Below are 17,847 nucleotides of genomic sequence, written 5' to 3'. Positions count from 1 at the left end.
CTAGCTCACCGGGAGCAGGTGGTCCAGCCACCCTCGAGGAAGAGTCTGTCTGTCTGGGCCAGATGGGGCCTGTCTTGGGGGAGTGGCAGTGTGTGTGCGTTTATGTGTGTGTGTGTTGGGGGGCCATAGAACCCCAAAGAGTGGAAGAGGAAGTGGGGCTTGGTGTCTCCGACAAATCCCTTTAACAAGCTTGGACTCTCCCCTCCCTGGATGGTTCTTGGAAGTATTGGTTTTATTTTTTTTTTAATGATATTTGTTAAGCGCTTACTATGTGTCAGGCTAGTACTGTTGTAAGCACTGGGGTAGATGCAAAGTAAACAGGTTAGATGCAGTCCATGTGATAATAATGATTTTTGGTACTTATTAAGTGCTTACTGTGTGCCAAGCACTGTTCTGAGATACAAGTTAATCAGGTTGGATACAGTCCCTGTCCCCCATGGGGCTCACAGTCTTAATCCCCTTTTGACAGATGAGGTAACTAAGGCACAGAGAAGTGAAGTGTGTTGCCCAAGGTCACATAGCTGTTATATAATAATAATAATAATAATGTTGGTATTGCACTGTTCTAAAAGCTGGCAGGGTGGGGGGGGGGGGCGGATACAAGGTGATCAGGTTGTCCTATGTGGGGCTTACAGTCTTCATCCCCATTTTACAGATGACGGAACTGAGGCTCAGAGAAGTTAAATGACTTGCCCAAAGTCACACAGCTGACAAGTGGTGGAGTTAGAATTAGAACCCATGACCTCTGGCTCCCAAGTCTGTGTTAATTCCACTGAGCCACATTGCTTCATGTGGAGCCAGGATTAGAACCCATGACCTCTGGCTCCCAAGCCCGTGCTCTTTCCACTGAGCCGCGCTACTTCATATGGAGCCAGAATTCAAACCCAGGTCCTTCTGATTCCCAGGCCCATGCTTTATCCACTAAACCATGCTGCTTCCCTGTGGGGCTCTCACTCTTAATCCTCATTTTTCAGATGAGGAAAGTGCTTTTCAATTAAGCACTTACTAGGTGCCAAGCCCTATACTAAGGACTGAGGTAGAACATTTTCAAGTCAGACACAGCCCCTGTCCCATATGGGGTTCACAGTCTAAGTAGGAAGGAGAGCAGGTATTTCATCCCCATTTTGGAGTTGGGGAAAATTAGGCACAGAGGAAGTAAAGTGACTTGCCCAGGGTCACACAGCAAACACGTGATTGGAGCCTGGTTGAGAATTCAGGTCCCCTGGCCCCCCTAAGCCCTTTCCACTAGGCCAGCTGCACTGCTCCTTGCAATCACTGTGTGTAACTCCTGAGAAACAGCGTGGTTTAGTGGAAAAAAGAGCAAGGGCTTGGCAAAAGTTGTGGGTTCTAATCCCGGCTCTGCCACTTGTCAGCTGTGTGACTTTGGGCAAGTCACTTAACTTCTCTGGGCCTCAGTTACCTCATCTGTAAAATGGGGATGAAGACTGTGAGCCCCACGTGGGACAACATGATGACCTTGTGTCTTTAGAACAGTGCTTGGCACATAGTAAGTGCTTAACAAATACCAACATTATTATTATTATTATTATTATCTCTCTAACTCTTCCCCCTTCCTCCCCCCACCAACTTTACCTGATGCTGTCAAGTGGTCTCCGACCCATAGCAACGCCATGGACACATCTCTCCCAGAACACCCCACCTCCATCCCCCACCGCCAACTACACACTCAACAATCCCCAGCACGGAGATATTGAAAAGCAGCGTGGTCTAGTGGAAAGAACCTGAGCCTGGGAATTAGTGGACCTGAGTTCTAATCCCAGTTCCGCCACTTGTCTGCTGTGTGACCTTGGGCAAATCACTTAATTTATCTGTGCTTCAGCTCCTCATTGGCAAAATGGAGATCCGATACCTGTGCTCCCTGCTACTTAAAATGGGAGCCCTTAGTAGGACCCGATTATCTTGTATCTACCCCAGCACTGACGAAATTGCTTCCATATAGTGAGCGCTTAACAAATACCACAATTATTATTTCCTACAGAGACCCCCCCTCCCTTAGCATGCCTGGGTCAGGTTTCTCTGTAATCCTTACGGATTACCTGGGGAAAACGGAGAGTTGCCCTGAAGTGGAAATTGAACAATGGCAATTGTTGGCCCACTAATGCTGTTGTCAAAATTGCATGCTAGCTAAACCAGTTGTTCATCCCAAGTCTGGAAGTAATTTTAGTCCATTCAAATGATGCATTCCAGTTCATCTGATTCCCCCGGGAGCTTTGGGAAACGTTTCTCCGCTTTCCCTCCACCTCCCGCAGCTCAACCGGATGGAAAAACCCAGCGACAAAGCATATTTTAGGATTTAACTCAGTTGAAAGTTGAGAGGTAGGGACGGGGGCAGGGGAGAACACGGGGGGATTGGTAAGAAAATTCCTTTTCTGCCTTCTCCAGCCAATCAGTTCCCATGCTGCTTGCTAGGTCATGCTGCAGTGCTATTATTATAGCTTGCTTTTTTTTAAAAAAACAAATAACTTTTGACATACTTCTTGAGAGCTTTCTGCTTTGGATGACTTGCTTCTGTCCTGGTTTGTGTTTCCCTCCAGAAATAAAGAAAAAAGTGGAAGCCAGCCAGCATGCCTGGACCACGTGCAGGATAAGAGGACACTCCTCAAGGCCCACCAGTCTGAGAGCTTCCTACCCATTGGTATGTCATCTGGGGAAACCCCTTTAAAAACGCACTGATAAAGAAGAAGAAGAATGATATTTTAGTGCCGGTTCTGGTGCAAAGCGCTAGGAGAGATACATAACAACCAGGTCAGAAAGAGTCCCTGTCCCACATGGGGCTCGCAGTCTCAGCAGGAAGGCAAACGGGTATTGAATCCACATTTTACAGAAGAGGAAACTGAGGCGCAGAATTTAAGTGACTTGTCCAAGGTCACAGAGTAGGTGATACTCATAAATATGGCATTTAAGTGCTTACTATGTGCCAGGCACTGTACTAAGCACTGGGGTGGATACAAGCAAATCGGGTTGGACACAGTCCCTGTCCCACCTGGGGCTCACAGTCTCAATCCCCATTTTACAGATGAGGGAGCTGAGGCCTGGAGAAGTTAAGTGACTTGTCCAAGTTCACTCAGCAGACAAGTGGTGGAGCCGGAATTAGAATCCAGGTCCTTCTTACTCCTAGGCCTGTGAAAACACCAAGCCTGGGGTGCGGGGTGAGAAGCAGCGTGGCTCAATGGAAAGAACACGGGCTTTGGAGTCAGAGATCAAGGGTTCAAATCCCGGCTCCGCCACTTGTCAGCTGTGTGACTTTGGACGAGTCACTTCACTTCTCTGTGCCTCAGCTCCCTCATCTGTAAAATGGGGATTAAGACTGTGAGCTCCCCCGTGGGACAACCTGATCACCTTGTAACCTCCCCAGCACTTAGAACAGTGCTTTACACATAGTGCTTAATAAATGCCATCATTATTACTATTATTATTATTATTACGGGGGCTAAGCGAGAAGGACAACAGTGGGGACAGAACCAGGGTCCTAGTCAGTCAATCAATGGTATTCATTGAGCACTTTGTGCAGAGCACTGTATAAAAGCACTTGGGAGAGTACAGAACAACGAAGATGGGAGACGTGGTCCCTGCCCACAAGGAGTTTACAATCTAGAGAGGAAGAGAGACATTAAAATCAATTCCAGGCATGCACATAAGTTCCATGGAGCTGAGGATGGGGTGAATTCCATGTGTTTAATGGTTACAAATCAAGTGCATAGGTGATGCCGAGGGGAAAGAGAGTAGGGGAAATGAGGCTTTGGTTGGGAATGGCCTGTGGGACCTATGATTTTAATAAGGCTCTGAAGATGAGAATGGGGGCGTCTATGGCATATGCACTCCAGAGGGAAGATGTGCGCTAAGGTAGACAAGATTGGGGTTCAGTGAGTAGGTTAATGTTAGAGCAGTGTAGTGTGCAGGCTGGGTTATAGTGGGAAATCAGTGATAGAAGACAGGACTGTGAGCCCGTTGTGGGCAGGGATTGTCTCTCTGTTGCTGAATTATACTTTCCAAGCCCTTAGTACAATGTTCTTCACACAGTAAGCGCTCAATAAATACGATTGAATGAATGAAAGGGGCTTGGGGAGGCAAGACGATTGAATGTTTTATGGCCAGTGGTAAGGAGGAGTTTCTGTTTGATGAGGAGGTGGACGGGCGGCCACTGGAGGTTCTTGAAGAGTAGGGGGACGTGAACTGAACTTTGTCTACAAAACTGATCCGGACAACAGAGTGAAGTGTGGACTGCAGTGACAGGTGGCAGGGAGGTCGGCAAGGAGACTGATGTAGTAGTTGTATGTTGTGTGTATATGTTGCCAACTTGTACTTCCCAAGCGCTTAGTACGGTGCTCTGCACACAGTAAGCGCTCAATAAATACGATTGTAGCCATGGTGGGAAATGATGAGTACGTGGATCAGCAGCGTGGCTCAGTGGAAAGAGCAGGGGCTGGAGAGCCAGAGGTCGTGGGTTCTAATCCCGGCTCCGCCACTTGTCAGCTGGGTGACCTTGGGCAAGTCACTTAACTTCTCTGGGCCTCAGTTCCCTCATCTGTAAAATGGGGATGAAGACTGTGAGCCCCACGTGGGATAACCTGATTACCCTGTATCTACCCCAGTGCTTAGAACAGTGCTTGGCACATAGCAAGTGCTTAACGAATACCAACATTATTATTATCTTGGGTAAGTCACCTTCTGTTCTCTGGGTTTCAGTTACCTCATCTGTAAAATGGGGATTAAGACTTTGAACCCTGAGTGGGACAGGGAATGTGCCCAACCTGATTAGCTTGAATCCACCACAGTGCTTGTAAGTACCTACAGAAGCAGTGTGGCTCAGTGGAAAGAGCACGGGCTTGGGAGTCAGAGGTTGTGGGTTCTAATTCCGGCTCCGCCACTTATCAACTGTATGACTTTGGGCAAATCACTTAACGTCTCTGTGCTTCAATTACCTCATCTGTAAAATGGGGATTAAGACTGTGAGCCCCATGTGGGATAACCTGCATCTACCTCAGTGCTTAGAACAGTGCTTGGAACATAGTAAGCGCTTAACAAATACCATCATTATTATTATTACCTAGCACATAGTAAGCGCTTCAAAAATACCATAAAAACAAAAAATATCAGCATAAGTGGCAGTTTGGGTGAAGGGGAACGGGTGGATTTTAGAAATTTGGGGATTTGATGACAGGTTTCAATAGATGGGTTGAATGGGAGAGATGAGTCGAGAATTATGCCAAAGGTATGGATTCATGAGACAGGGAGACTGGTGGTGGTTGTTCACAAGTGATGGGGAAGTCATAGGGAGGACAGGGTGTGGGCGAGAGATTTAGTGCTGTTTTGGACAAGTTAAGTTGGAGGTGTTGATGGGACAATCCAAGTAGAGGTATCCTGAAGATTTAGTCTGATGCGGTCAATTCTCCTTGGGGGAACTGAAGTGAACAAATCTGAGGCAATTACCTGGGCAATTCTGATGAGAAATTGTAATTTTCCTCAGTGGCCCAGGTAATGCTAGCTTGCAGGGGATATTAACCTCTTTGCCAGCACTGCCGTGGCCTTTACCCAGCTGCTCCATGGGTCCAGCCCTGGCCTGAGCTGTAGTAGTAATAGCGTTCATTAAGTCCTTACTGTGTGCCGAACACTGTACTGGGTGCTGCGAAAGAATACACAGTTGAGATTTAGACACAGTCCCTCTAAACAGTGGGAGAGAGTGTGGGCTCTATCTACACTCACTTCCTTGGTGAACTCATTCACTCCCACGGCTTCAACTATCATCTCTATGCTGATGACACCCAAATCTACATCTCTGCCCCTGCTCTCTCTCCCTCCCTTCAGGCTCGGGTCTCTTCCTGCCTTCAGGACATCTCCATCTGGATGTCTGCTCGCCTTCTAAAACTCAATATGTCCAAGACTGAACTCATTTTCTTCCTTCCCAAACCCTGCCCTCTCCCTGACTTTCTTATCACTGTAGACCGCACTACCATCCTTCCCGTCTCACAAGCCCGCAAACTTGGTGTCATCCTCGACTCCGCTCTCTCATTCACCCCTCACATCCAATCCATCACAAAAACTGCCTGTCTCACCTCCGCAACATTGCCAAGATCCACCTTTTCTTCCCCATTCAAATCGCTACACTGCTGGTTCAATCTCTCATCTTATCCTATCCCGACTGGATTACTGCATCAGCCTCCTCTCTGATCTCCCATCCTCCTATCTCTCCCCACTTGTCTATACTTCACGTTGCTGCCCGGATCATCTTTGTGCAGAAATGCTCTGGGCATGTTACTCCCCTCCTAAGTAATCTCTAGTGACTGCCCGTCAACCTACGCATCAAGCAAAAACTTCTCACTCTCAGCTTCAAGGCTGTCCATCACCTCGTCCGCTCCTACCTCACCTCCCTTCTCCCTCTCCAGCCCAGCCCTCACCCTCCGCTCCTCTGCCGCCGCTCACCTCCTCACTGGGCCTCGTTCTTGCCTGTCCCGCCATCGACCTCCAGCCCACGTTATCCCTGTGGCCTGGAATGCCCTCCCTCCGCACATCCGCCAAGCTAGCACTCTTTCTCCCTTCAAAGCCCTACTGAGAGCTCACCTCCTCCAAGATGCCTTCCCAGACTGAGCCCCCTTTTTCCTCTCCTCCTCCCCATCCCCCCCGCCCTACCTCCTTTCCCTCCCCACAGCACCTGTATATATATTTGTACAGATTTATTACTCTATTTTACTTGTATTTACTATTCTATTTATTTTGTTAATGATGTAACTTTAATTCTATTTGTTCTGACAACTTCATTCATTCAATCGTGTTTATTGAGCGCTTACTGTGTGCAGAGCACTGTACTAAGCACTTGGGAAGTATAAGTTGGCAACATATAGAGACAATCCCTACCCAACAGCGGGCTCACAGTCTAGAAGGGGGGAGACAGACAACAAAACAAAACATATTAACAAAATAAAATAAATAGAATAAATATGTACAAGTAAAATAGAGTAATAAATATGTACAAACATATATACATATATATATGTATGTATATATATATATATATATATATATACTGGTTCTGTGGGGAGGTGAAGGAGGTAAGGCGGGGGGGATGGGGAGGGGGAGGAGGGGGAGAGGAAGGAGAGGGCTCAGTCTGGGAAGGCCTAAGTCTGATTGACACCTGTCTAGGTGTTTTGTTTTGTTGTCTGTCTCCCCCTTCTAGACTGTGAGCCCGTAGTTGGGTAGGGACCGTCTCTATATGTTGCCAACTTGTACTTCCCAAGAGCTTAGTACAGTGCTCTGCACACAGTAAGCACTCAATAAATATGACTGAATGAATGAATGGGCAGGGAATGTATCTGTTTATTGTTATATTGTACTCTCCCAAGTGCTTAGTATAGTGCTCTGCACCCAATAATTATGCAATAAATGCAACTGAATGAATGAAATAACATTATTAAAGGAGCAGATCACTCCCCATGCTGCTCCTAGCACCATCCCAGAGGTTTATTTCCCTCTGGATCCTGAAAAACCCTCTCCAATTCTCCTCCCTCCCTGTCACACCCACTTCTTACTCAAAAGTCAATTTCAGGGCCGCAGGTTGCTGAACTGTGCAAGTGAGTCAGAAAGCCGTGTGTGTTGTGGCTAGAAGGTGTGGTGTTTGTCCGTGCCCTCTGGGTTTTCCAATTTTGACCGGAGCATCCATCCGTGTTGGAGTGATATGGGGTTGGAGTGACTCAGTGGCTGCTGGGAGTCCATTAGGGCTTGGAAAAGACCTGTGGGATTGGATAATTCAGGATTGACTCAGTTCTAGAATTCAGTCTTTCTCCCAGTGAGGCTGGGGGAATGATGATGATGATGGTATTTGTTAAGCGCTTACTATATGCAAAGCACTGTTCTAAGCACTGGGGAGGTTACAAGGTGATCGGGTTGTCCCACCGGGGGCTCACAGTTTTAATCCCCATTTTACCGATGAGGTAACTGAGGCACAGAGAAGTTAAGTGACTTTCCCAAAGTCACACAGCTGACAGTTGGTGGAGCCGGGATTTGAACCCATGACCTCTGACTCCAAAGCCCATGCTCTTTCCACTGAGCCACGCTGCTTCTCTGGCTCAGGGGAAGTCAGATCTCCTTCCCAAAGAAGATGAAGCAGCGTGACTCAGTGTGGAAAGAGCCCGGGCTTGAGAGTCAGAGGTTGTGGGTTCTAATCCTGGCTCTGCCGCTTGTCAGCTGTGTGACCTTGAGCAAATCACTTAACTTCTCTGTGCCTCCGTTCCCTCTTCTGTCAAATGGGGATGAAGACTGTGAGCCCCACATGGGACAACCTGATTACCTTGCATCCACCCCAGTGCTTAGAAAAGTGCTTGGCACATAGTAAGCGCTTAAAAAAATACCAACGTTATATTATTATGAAATCCAGCAGCAGCAGCACATGAAGAATAATAATAAGAAGAAGAATGATCCTGATAGTTAAATGTGTACGATGTACTAAGCGCTGGGGTAGAGACAACTAAATCAGGTTGGACACAGTCCCTGTCCCACAGGGGACTTACAGTCCAAGTAGGAGGGAGAATAGGTACTGAATCCCCATTTTTGTACTTGAGGAAACTAAGGTAGGGAGAAGTTAAGTGACCCGCCCAAGGTCACACAGCAGGCATGTGTCAGAACCAGGATCAGAACCTCCAACTCCTGGACCTGTGCTCTTTCCACTAGGCCTTCAGTGGGAGAAAGGCTTCAACCCATTCATTCATTCAGTCATATTTACGGAGCGCTTACTGGGTGCAGAACACTGTACTAAGCTCTTGGGAAGTACAAGTCAGCAATGTATGGAGACAGTCCCTACCCAACAACGGGCTCACAGTCTAGAAGGGGGGAGGCAGACAACAAAACAAAACATGTAGATAGGTGTCAAAACCGTCAATAAATAGAATTATAGTTATATGCACATCATTAATAAAATAGAGTAGTAAATATGTACAAGTAAAATAGAGTAATAAATATGTACAAATATATGCAAGTGCTGTGGGGAGGGGAAGGAGCCCACATGTTTAGCTCCTCTAATGCTAACCTTCTCACTGTACCTGGATCTCATCTATCTTGCCGCCGATCCCTTGCCCAGATCCTCCCTCTGGCCTGGAACGCCCTCCCTCCTCAAATCCAGCAGACAATTACTCTCCCCGACCCTTCAAAGCCTTTTTGAAGGCACACCTCCTCCAAGAAGCCTTCCCAGATTAAGCCCCCCTTGCCTCTTTTCCCAATCCCTTCTGAGTCGCTCTGACTTGCTCCCTCCATTCATCCCCCCTCCCAGCCCCACAGCACTTATATACATATCTGTAATGTATTTATTTCTATTAATGTCTGTCTCCCTCTCTAGACTGTAAGCTCATTATGGGCAGGGAACGTCTCTGTTTATTGCCATATTGGACTTTCCCGAGTCCTTAGTACAATGCACATAGTAAGCGCTCAATAAATATGACCGAATGAATGAATCTGTTTCCGATTCCTTTTCAAACTCCAGGTTGCAAGGTCCCATCTCAGTCTCCCGGAGTGAACGTGAGCCCGGGCCCCGGTTCCCCGGTGTTCCGGACGGGCAGCGAGCCCACCCTGAGCCCCACGACGGTGCGCAGGATGTCCTCGGAGGGGCAGGCCGGGGAAGCCCTGAGGGGGTCCGACAGCCAGCTGTGCCCTAAACCGCCTCCCAAGCCCAGCAAAGTGCCTCCCCTGAAGCCGCCACCCCAAGCCTCCCCAACTTGGCCCAACTCAGAAGCCAACTACTGCGAGTTAAACCCCGCACCCCCGGCCGGCTGCGACCCAACTGGACCCCCCCTGCGTCTCAAGAGCGGCCACGTGGAGCTGCTCAGGGCCGGAGAGAATGCCTCATTCAGAAACTCCGACACCAACTATCTGTTCCTGGAAGAAGGCTCAGCGCGGCACTCCCTGGATCCCCCGGCCCCGCAAACGGAGGAGGACCGGGAGGAGTGCACCGGCTTCGTCGTGCCCCTTTGGGAGACCGCGTCGTCTTTCAAGCCAAATGACTTTGAGTCCAAATTCCTCCCCCCTGAGAACAAGCCTCTGGAGATGGCCATGCTGAAGAGGGCCAAAGAGCTGTTAGCCCACAGTGACCCGAGGACCATCGCCAAACACATACTGAGAACGGACTGCAAGGTAAGGCTTTTCGTCTCGTTTCAAAAGAAAAAATGGAAGAGCCGCTTTTCCGGACTGTACGTCGAGTTGTGCGGTGTTGGTGTTTTTTCCAAAAAGGATTGTGGCCCGGGGATTTTCTTTTCCAATGTTAACAATCAATCAACGGTGTTTATTGAGGGCTTACTGTGTGCAGAGACTCAATCGATCAATCAGTGGTGTTTACTGAGCGCTTATTGTGTGCAGAGACTGTGTGGGAGAGTACAACAAAGCAGAATTCTGTAGACGTGTTCCCTGCCCACAAGGAGTTTACAGTCCAGAGGGTGAGCGTATAGTCTATAGGCTTTAACAGGAGATCCTCGGGACTCTCTGGCTGCATGAACCACCTGTAAGAAGAGTTGGCTGCGGGTGGACCAGGCGGGTGAGGTTGGCATTGCTGCTAGGGAGGAATTTGAGGGGGGGAGAGACCACACAACAGAGAACAGTACAACGGAGTTGTTAGACCCGTTCCCTTCCCACAGTGAGCTTACAGTTTAGAGGGGGGAGACAGACATTAATATAAATAACGTATAGATATGAACATAAGTGCCCTGGGGCTGAGGGTGAGGTGAATACTAAATGCCCATAGGATACAGATCCAAGTTTACAGACAACACAGAAGGGAGAGGGAACTGGGGAAGGCCTCTCTGAGGAGGTGGGATCTCTGGAGGTGGGAAGAGTGGTGGTTTGGAGAATAGAGGCAGGGAGGTAGTTCCAGGCCAAAGAAAAGATGCGGAAAAGGGGTCGGCGGTGAGATAAATGAAATTGGACAACATTGAGCAAGCTGGGGCTACAGGAGCCAAGTGCGCAGGCTACCCTGTGGTAGATCAGTGAGGTAAGGGAGGAAGGGGCAAGGTAATTGGGTGCTTTAAAGCCAGTGGTAAGGAATTTCTGTCTAATGAGGAGGCAGTTAGGCCATTACTTGGACGTTCTAGAGAAGTACGGAGGTCCGTAGATTTGTAGAAAAATGATCCAGGCAGCAGAGTGAAGTACGGACTGGAGTGGGGAGAGACAGGAGGCAGGGAGGTCAGCAAGGAACAAGGAAGCAGATGCAGTAATCAAGGTGGGATAGGATAAGATCTTGGATTGCCATAGTAGCAGTTTGGATCGAGAAGAAAGGATGAATTTTAGTAATGTGACAGTAGAACCGACAGGATTTGGTGACATATTGAATACGTGAGTCAAATGAGAGAAACGAGTGGAGGATAATGCTGAGATTCTGGGCTTGTGAGATAGGGAGGGTGTTGGGAAAAGTAGGGGAGGTCAGAATTTGGGTGGAAAGATAAGGAGTTCTGTTAAATGCAAAATTAGAGTAAATGGTGGGTTTGGATGGTGCGGAGAGACTCCAGAGGACTCTTTGGAATGTTGTCCGGTAAGGAGTGTGACTTGTCCGAAGCGGATCCAGAGGTGCAGGTCTGTCCCGAGCCCAGCTGTGCATCCCCATGGCAGCGAAGGGGACCACGGCCCACACTGCTATTGGAGCTGAACTACTGGTTCAGCCCGTGCTTCGGAAAATGACTGGAGAGTGTTTTCTGGCCTGTCAGCTCTCTGAAGTTTGTCCCCAACTTCCTAACTCCCCTCCCCTCCCCCATTCCCAAATCCCTACCCACTTCACACCCCTGGACTCAAAGCACTAAGGTAGTAGTAATATTATTTATTAAGCACCCGCTGGGTGCAGCGTGCTATAATAATAACGATGATGGTATTTTTTAAGCGCTTACTGTGTGCCAAGCACTGTTCTAAGCACTGGGGGAGATACTTGGTTATCACGCTGTCCCAGGTGGGGCTCACAGTCTTAATCCCCATTTTACAGATGAGGTAACTGAGGCGCGGAGAAGTGAAGTGATTTGCCCAAAGTCACACAGCAGATAAGTGGCGGAGTCGGGATTAGAACCCCCGACCTCTGACTCCCAAGCCCGTGGTCTTCCCACTAAGCCACGCTGCTATACTAAGCACCTGGAAAGAATACACGGGTGGGAATTGGACACAGGGTCTGTCCCTTTGGCTGCAGGCAAATGCCTCCCTCCCCCCGTCCTTCCCTCTGCGGGCTTCAGCAGCCAATCCCGGGGATGTGGTTCACCAGACCTGCATCATCATCATCATCAATCGTATTTATTGAGTGCTTACTGTGTGCAGAGCACTGTACTAAGCGTTTGGGAAGTACAAGTTGGCAACATATAGAGACAGTCCCTAGCTGACAGCTAGCAGTCAGCTAGCATCACTAGCTGAGCTCCGAGCTCCGAAGCGGTGTGGTGAAGTGGCAGGACGCTGGTCCAGAAGCCAGCGGACCCAGGTTCGAGTCCGAGCTGTGCCATTAGCCTGCTGTGTGACCTTGGATAAGTCACTTAACTTCTCAGTACCTCAGTGTCCCCATCTGTAAAATGGGAATAATAATGCCTGCCTTGTCTCCCTACTTCAGAGGGGTGTTGCGGGGTTTGAAATGAACTCATTAATGTGAGAGTGCTTTGGTAATAAAAGCACTATAGCGAACTAAGGTATTATTCGAGAATTAGAGAAGCAGCGTGACTCAGTGGAAAGAGCAGTGGCTTGGGAGTCAGAGGTCATGGGTTCAAATCCCACTCCAGCAATTGTCAGCTATGTGACCTTGGGCTTAGCTTCTCTGTGCCTCAGTTCCCTCATCTGTAAAATGGGGATTAAGACTGTGAGCCTCACGTGGGACAACCTGATCACCTTCTAAAGTGTGAGCCCACTGTTGGGTAGGGACCGTCTCTATATGTTGCCAACTTGTACTTCCCAAGCGCTTAGTACAGTGCTGTGCACACAGTAAGCGCTCAATAAATACGATTGATTGATTGATTGTATCCTCCCCAGCACTTCTCCCCCTTCTAGACTGTGAGCCCACTGTTGGGTAGGGACTGTCTCTATATGTTGCCAACTTGTACTTCCCAAGTGCTTAATACAGTGCTCTGCACACAGCGCTCAATAAATACGATTGAATGAATGCATGAATGAACAGTGCTTTGCATATAGTAAGCGCTTAACAAATGCCATTATCATCATCATTACTAACAAATATCATTATTATTATTATAGTAGTAGGGGTTGGGGGTGAAACGATGCCCAGCGAAAACGTGGCTGGTTGGAGGGCATCCTGCTGGTTCCATTGCACTAATAATAATAATAGTTGTGGTACTTGTTAAGTGCTTACTATGCGCCAGGCACTATACGAAGCACTGGATGAGTGCAAGCAAATCGCATTGGACACAGTCCCACGTGGGGCTCACAGTCTCAATCTCCATTTTACAGGGGCGGTAACTGAGGCCCGGAGAAGTGAAGTGACTTCCTCAAAGTCACATAGCAGACAAGTGGCAGAGCGGGGATTAGAACCCATGAAGTTCTGACTTGGAGGCCCATGCTCTATCCCCTAAACCATGCTGTACTAAGCATTAGCTAGGCCCAGACCCAACCACAATGGGTTTTACAACTCTTCTCCAACAGCAACCTGGAGAGATAATTAGCTCCGAAGGTCAGGCCATTATGCACTTGTTAAGTCAACTGTCTTTCCTGGACCATAAATCCACCCCCTTCCTCTGGGGCCCACTATGGAAGTGTTTTTATGACCAATAAATCAGTAGTATTTGTGTGCAGAGCACTGTACAAAGTGCTTGGGGGAGTACAACACAACAGAGTGGGTAGACGTGTTCCCTGCCTGCAAGAAGCTTACTGTCTAGATGACGACATTGAGTCTGAATGAGCTTTTCAAGCCACCTAAGGGTGAAGAGACATCAGATGCTGTGTGTGCATATGATATTTGCTCCTACCCATGCAAGATAACTCATTTATCAAATGGCCTATCGGAATCACTACTAAAGGTCTACCGTGCAGCATGGCGAAGTGGATAGAATGTGGCCTGGGAATCAGAAGGTAGTGGGTTCTAATCCTGACTCTGCCACTCATCTGCTGTGTGACCTTGGGCAAGTGACTTCACTTCTCTAGGCCTCAGTTTCCTCATCTGTAGAATGGGAACTGAGACTATGAGCCCCACATGGGACAGGGACTGTGTCCAACCCGATTTGCTTGTAAAGTAATAATAATGGTATTTGTTAAGCGCTTACTATGTGCCAAGCACTGTTCTAAGCACTGGGGTAGATACAAGGTAATCAGGTTGTCCAATTTGGGGTTCAGTCTTAATCCCCATTTTACAGATGAGGTAACTGAGACACAGAGAAGTTAAATGGCTTGCCCAAGGTCACACAGCAGATGAGTGGCGGAGCGGGATTAGAACCCACATCCTCTGCCTCCGAAACCTGTGCTCTTTTCACTAAGCCATGCTGCTTCTCGTATCCACCCCAGTGCTTAATATAGTGTGGCTTAGTGGAAAGAGCCCAGGCTGGGGAGTTAGACGTCCTGGGTTCTAATCCCAGGTCCACCATGTGTTAGCTATGTGACCTTGGGCAACTCACTTCACTTCTCTGGGCCTCAGTTCCCTCATCTGTAAATAATGATGGCATTTGTTAAGCACTTACTATGTGCAAAGCACTGTTCTAAGCGCTGAAAAACAAAAGGAAGACTGTGAGCCCCACGTGGGACAACCTGATAACCTTGTATCTCCCCCAGCGCTTAGAACAGTGCTTGGCACAAAGTAAGCGCTTAACAAATACCATTATTATTATTATTATTATTACAGTGCCTGACACATAGTAAGCACTTAACAAATACCATTATTGTTTTGTAAACCTGAGTAGAGAGTTTCAGGAGCGCTGCCTTTGTCAATCAGTCAATCAATGGTATTTATTGAGTGCTTACTGTGTGCAGAGCACAATACTAAGCGTTAGGGAGAGTATACTACAACAGAGTTGGTAGACATAGTCCCCGTCCACAAGGAGCTTATAGTCCGGAGGGCTGATTTCTGAGCTTCTAACCCATCAAGTCCCACAGATTAGCTCCGGAGCAGGGAAGTGATCCAATTGCTAAATGAAATCCTTGAAAAGTGAATCTGATTCAGATCCTTTAGTGAAGTGAGTGGTAGTAGTAGTAGTAATAATAATAGCAGTTATTGAGCACCAAGTGGGTGCAGAGGATTGTTCTTCAAAAAAAATAGGTAAAAGCATATACATGAGTGTTGATGGTGAGGATAAATACATTCATAATTACTAGTCAGTCAGTCATATTTATTGAGCAGTTACTGTGTGCAGAATACTGTTCTAAGTGCTTGGGAGAGTACAACAATAAAAACACACATTCCCTGCCCACAACAAGCTTACAGTCTAGAGGGGGAGACAGGCATTAATATAATTGCTAGAGACGGTCAGGGTGCTGGGAGATTAATCAGGAAAGCTTGTTGGAGGAGGCAAGGTTTCAGGAGGGCTTTGAATGTGGGGAGAACTGTAGGCTGTCTGATTTGAGAAGGGGCATGGCCTAGGCGATAGAGCAAGGACCTGGGAGCCAGATGGACCTGAGTTCTAATTCCGGCTCTACCACATGTTTGCTGTGTGATCTTACACAAGTCACTTCACTTCTCTGGATCCCAGCTACCTCATCTGTAAAATGGGGATTAAGAGTGTGAGCCCCACGAGGGACAGGGACTGTGTCCAACCTGATCACCTTGTATCTACCTCAGTGCTTAGAATAGTGCTTGGCACATAGTAAGCGCTTAACAAGTACCATAATTATGGTTATCGATATTATTATTTGGGGAGGGAGGGCGTGCCAAGCCAGAGACAAGTGAAGGGATTTGGGCAGTAGAGTTGAGAGTGAGGCACAGCTTGGAAGGCCAGCTTGGGAGAAACAGTGAGTGAGAGGTGGGGTAATGTGGGTGAAGAGAACAGGTAGGTGAACTGCCGTCAGATGGTGGAGAGCCTTGAAGCCGATTCCTGGTTATGGTTTCCAGAGAGACACAGGGAGCCAGTGCAGAGTTTGGAAGAGAAGAGAGATGTGGATTGAGTGAGTCTTCAGGCAGGTGATCTGTCTGGCGGTGTGGGATATGGATTGGAGAGGGAAAGAGGCTGGAAGACTAGTGAGGAGGCTGATGCAGTATTCCAGTTACGTAAGATATTAGAACGGATTCCAGGATACTGGCAGTTTTGGGGGCGAGGAAGGGGCTGATCTAAGGGGATATAGCCCAGGAAGAACCGGCAGGATTTGGTAGTAGGCTCGTTGTGAGGGTTGAACAAGAGCCAAGGGTCAAGGAAAACAGTGAGACTACGGGCTTCTGGGACGGTGGATTAGTGCTATTGACGAAGATGGGAAAATCAGGGGAAGGACTGGGTTTAGAGGGAAAGATGAGGAGTTCTGTTTTAGACATTCAAGGCACCGGAAGAATGTCCAAGAGGAGATGTGGAATTGCAGGTCAGAGAAGGCCAAGGTTAGAGAGATAGATCTGGGAGTTATCCGAGTTCTGCTTTCACGAGAACCAGAGTGGACTCGCAGAAGGAGCACTGGACTTGAGTCAGAGGTCCTATGATCTAATCTTGGCTCTACCACTTGTCTGCTGTGTGACCTTGGGCAAGTCAATTCACTTCTCTGTGCCTCAGTTACCTCATCTATTAAATGGGGATTAAGACTGTGAGCTCCATGTGGGACAGGGACTGTGTCCAATCCAATTTCCTTGTATCCACCCCAGCACTTAGTATAGTGCCTGGCACATAGTGCTTAACAAATACAAAAAAAGAGAGAGACAAGTGCCCCAGGAGAGTGAATGTAGAGCAAGGAGAGAAGGGAACCCAAAACAGAGTCAGAAGCCGGCAAATGAAACTGAGAAAGAGAGGTAGAGGGAGAAGGAGAATCAGGTTTGAACTGTCAGCAAAACTAAAGCCTGATCAATGGGTGGCGGAGGGTAGAGGGAGTGGTCCCTAGTATCAAAGGCAGTAGGAAGATCGTGGAAGATTAAGACAGTTTAGAGCCCTTTGGACTTGACTTGAAGGAAGGAGAGGAGCAATGAGATAGAAAACCAGACTGCAGAGGATGAAGGGAAGACTTGGGAGAAAGAAAATTAAGGCTGTGGGGATACTTCATGACCCGTCACAAGAAATCAGTTAGGAACAGGAGCAGGGAAATAAGGCAATAGTGCTTTGCACACAGTCAAGTGCTCAATAAATACGATTGAATCAGGGAGGGCTTTTTTTAAAATGGTATTATTTCTTACTATATGCTAGGCAATGTTCTAAGCGCTGGAATAGATAGATACAAGGTAATCAGGTTGGATATAGTCCATATCCCACTTGGGGCTCACAGTCGTAATCTCCATTTTACAGAGGAGGTAACTGAGACACAGAGAAGTGAAGTGACTTGCCCAAAGTCAACACAGAAGACAAGTGGCAGAGCAGGAATTAGAACCCAGGTCCTTCGGGCCCCCGGGCCCATACTCTATTCATTCATTCAATCGTATTTATTGAGCACTTACTGTGTGCAGAGCACTGTACTAAGCGCTTGGGAAGTACTAGTTGGCAACATATAAAGACGGTCCCTACCCAACAGTGGGCTCACAGTCTAGAAGGGGGAGACAGAGAACAAAACAAAACATATTAACAAAATAAAATAAATAGGATATGTACAAGTAAAATAAATAGAGTAATAAATACATACAAATATATACATATATACAGGTGCTGTGGGGAAGGGAAGGCTGGGATGTGAGGGGTGAACGAGAGAGCAGAGTCAAGGATGACACCAAGGTTGCGGGCTGTAATAACAATCATGGGTTTTTTGATAGTATTTGTCAAGCTCTTACTATGTGCT

General features: G+C 47.7%; 1 protein-coding gene across 2 annotated transcripts in view; it reads left to right on the top strand.

Moving 5' to 3' along the window:
* BCAR3 (BCAR3 adaptor protein, NSP family member) overlaps nucleotides 1-17,847 on the top strand; it is a 197,540-nt gene that overhangs the window by 163,077 nt on the left and 16,616 nt on the right. For both annotated transcript variants that reach the window (XM_038745805.1, XM_038745806.1), the window contains 2 exons: nucleotides 2,556-2,656; nucleotides 9,488-10,134. In XM_038745805.1, coding sequence (XP_038601733.1) covers nucleotides 2,556-2,656; nucleotides 9,488-10,134 — 748 coding nt within the window. The remainder of the gene's footprint in view (nucleotides 1-2,555; nucleotides 2,657-9,487; nucleotides 10,135-17,847) is intronic.

This window comes from Tachyglossus aculeatus, chromosome 4 (assembly GCF_015852505.1).
Source record: "Tachyglossus aculeatus isolate mTacAcu1 chromosome 4, mTacAcu1.pri, whole genome shotgun sequence".
Classification (NCBI taxonomy): domain Eukaryota; kingdom Metazoa; phylum Chordata; class Mammalia; order Monotremata; family Tachyglossidae; genus Tachyglossus; species Tachyglossus aculeatus.
The sequence above is the reverse complement of the archived record's forward strand: the minus strand, read 5'-3'. Positions and strand labels throughout refer to the sequence as shown.